The sequence below is a fragment of the Trypanosoma grayi genome (genome assembly GCF_000691245.1).
Source record: "Trypanosoma grayi strain ANR4 Tgr_607_V1, whole genome shotgun sequence".
NCBI classification, from domain to species: Eukaryota; Euglenozoa; class Kinetoplastea; order Trypanosomatida; family Trypanosomatidae; genus Trypanosoma; species Trypanosoma grayi.
In genome coordinates, this window is record NW_008826226.1 from 7,921 (window position 1) to 10,706 (window position 2,786).

Below are 2,786 nucleotides of genomic sequence, written 5' to 3' on the forward strand. Positions count from 1 at the left end.
CTCTTACCCATCTCTCTCTCTCTCTCTCTCCCCCCCCCCTGTGGGTGGGTGCCTGTCGCTGCAGCCGCCGCCGCTGCTCCCCGGCGTTGCGGGTCTCCGGACCGCCGCGGTGGACGGAGGCGCAGACGGCTGTGGGCCGAATAAAAGGGGAGGGAGCGATGTGGATATAATTGTTCGTGTCTGCAGTCACCCCATGAGCGAGGAATGAATGCAAGCGGAAAGCAGAGAAGGGGGCGGAGCAGATAGACTAGCGAATGTGTCTCCGCACGAAGCAAAGAATCGCTAAAAGACGCTGAGAAGGAAAAAAGAACAGCAAATAAGCGGAAATAAAGCTTCTGGAGGAGGAGGTGGTGGTGCGGGGGCAAAGAGGAGCCGGGGAAAAAAGAAAAAGACAGAAGGAAGTTGCGGGAGAAAAAAAGTGGGACACACCAGAGAATGCAAGTGAAAAATGAAAGAGACCGTGGCTGTGTGTGTCTGGGAGAGAGAGAGAGAGAGGGAGAGAGATGCGGTGGTATATGTTTAACCATATATATATATATATATATATATATATACCGACGAAAGAAAGGGGGAACTGTTCCTCACGAGCAGCGCCTGTGTGTAACCGGATGGTGCGTGCTCTTCCTGGCGTTCGCATCGTGGGCACATAGCGGCAGCTCGGTCCATCATGACTTCCAGCAGTAGTAGCAGCAGCACGGAAATGAAGTGAAATATGTGTGATGCGTATATCGGCACCGGCGTGGATGCGATATTATGTATGTCTCTCTGGCTTCATCTGTTTTCTCGTTTTTTTTTTTGTTTTGTGTTGTTTTGTTTGTTTGTTTCGTGTCGCACAAACGTCTCAACGTTTCTTCACATCCCTCTCTCTCTCTCTCTCGCTTTACTCCCACTGTTTTGCGTGGTGCTTCTCGTTGTGCTGCTGCTGCTGCTGCTACTGGTGCTTCTGTTATGCCTTCTCGGTGGCCGAGTTTTTTGTTCCTCGGCGTCTGCAGGTGCCTGACTGCGTTGTTGTCTCTTGGCGGTTGTTCTTGTTATATGAATATGTGTGCATGCTCGTGTGAGAGATGCGTCCGCGAAGGGGGAGGGTGAACAAAAGAGAATGAGAAGGAAAAGCGCGTGTTTGTGATTGGTTGTGTGTGTGCCTATCTCTGTGCACGTGTGGCAAGGGGACTGCTTTGACAGACCGTCAGGCACCTATTCGTGTGTTTGCTTCTTCATGTCTGTGGGCCGCCCGCCCATCCCCGTAACTGTCATACATGCATATTGTACGTGTATGTATATGTGTAGCTATAGATATATATATATATAATACGTTTCTCTCTCCTTGTCTCACATGTATGCACACACCCATTCTGGGCGAGAAACTTGTGGCTTCGCTGCAATAATAAAGATCAAGAGAGTTGATGAAGAAGAGAGAACAGAGTGTCACGAACATACATCAGTAGATAACAAAGAACGAGCCACGGCAAGGATATGTCAATGCAGCTACGTGTCACTGGGAGTGCGCCAGCGGCTGTGAAGGAACAGGTGGAGCGTGCACTGCTGACTGCCTTTGATCCCCCCATATTCACACAGCAGCAGCAGAGCGGAATGTCATTGTTCCATCTTCTTCTCGACGCACAGGATGCGCCTCTCGCCAATCCGCAACAGACGCCATATGACTGCCGCTTCATGTGGGCACCGGAGAGCACGATGGATGAGGTCCTCATGGAGGTGCGGTGTCTGCTTGAGGGCCGGCGGTTCACATCGACGCGTGGGGCTGCAGACGCGTCGGCTACGTTTCTGAGTGTTGTGCGCGATGGCCTCGCGCCCGACGGCGGCCTTTTCAACCTGCAGAACATACCGCGCATGGCGCCATCACAACTGCACTATTACTGCACGTTCCCCACACTGAACTATATTGAGGCGGCGCAGTTTGTGCTCGAGCGGCTGGTGGATGCCTCGCTGCCGCCACAGCAGCTCCGTGCGTTGCTTGTCGACGCCTACGCCCCTTCGCGGTGGAGTGGGCTGAGTGATGTGTGCCCAGTCACGTCGCTGCTCCCCAACACCCCAGCACCACCAACAGAAGCAGATTCAAGGTCCGGCGCGTGCTGGCATGATGTGTCGCTGCTGGAGCTTTATCACGGCCCCACAGCGGCCTTCAAGGACTTTGCCCTGCAGCTGTTCCCTCGCTACTTTGACATCGCAGTGAAGAGTGACAGTGGCGCACGCAGCGGCAGCCGCAGCGATAACGGCCTACAACATTCGTATGTCATACTCGCGGCAACATCCGGCGACACTGGTGTGGCGGCCATCAGCGGCTTTGCGAATGCCGGCAGCTCCACACGTGTCATGGTGCTGTACCCCCACCGTGGCGTCTCGCCAGTGCAGCAGATGCAGATGTTGTCATACGACGATGGCACCTCGGTGCGTGTGTTTGGGGCAAAATCTGACTTCGACTTTTGTCAGCACAGCGTGAAGCAGATCTTTGCGAACCGCGCGCTGGCGCAGGAGTTGTGGAGCGATGCGGGTGTGCGGCTGTCCTCCGCCAACAGCATCAACTGGGGCCGCCTCATCCCGCAGGTGGCGTACTACTTCTGGGCCTACCGGAAGTTCGTGCAGCAAGACGGAGATCGGCGGCTGCATCTCGGTGATCCACTCGATGTGGTGGTGCCGTGCGGGAACTTCGGCAACATTCTCGCTGCGTTCTTTGCAAAGCGCATGGGTCTGCCGCTCGGCACGCTGGTGGTCGCCTCCAACTGCAACGACGTGCTCTGCGAGTTCGTGCAGACGGGCCGCTACGACAT

At 55.0% G+C, this 2,786-nt stretch overlaps 1 protein-coding gene across 1 annotated transcript; it reads left to right on the forward strand.

Moving 5' to 3' along the window:
• Window positions 1-1,473: 1,473 nt before the first annotated feature.
• DQ04_06071040 (threonine synthase) lies at window positions 1,474-2,786 on the forward strand (the record flags this gene model as incomplete). Its single annotated transcript, XM_009314526.1, has 1 exon — window positions 1,474-2,786. A coding segment is annotated over one exon (1,313 nt), but the record flags the coding sequence as incomplete, so codon positions are not given.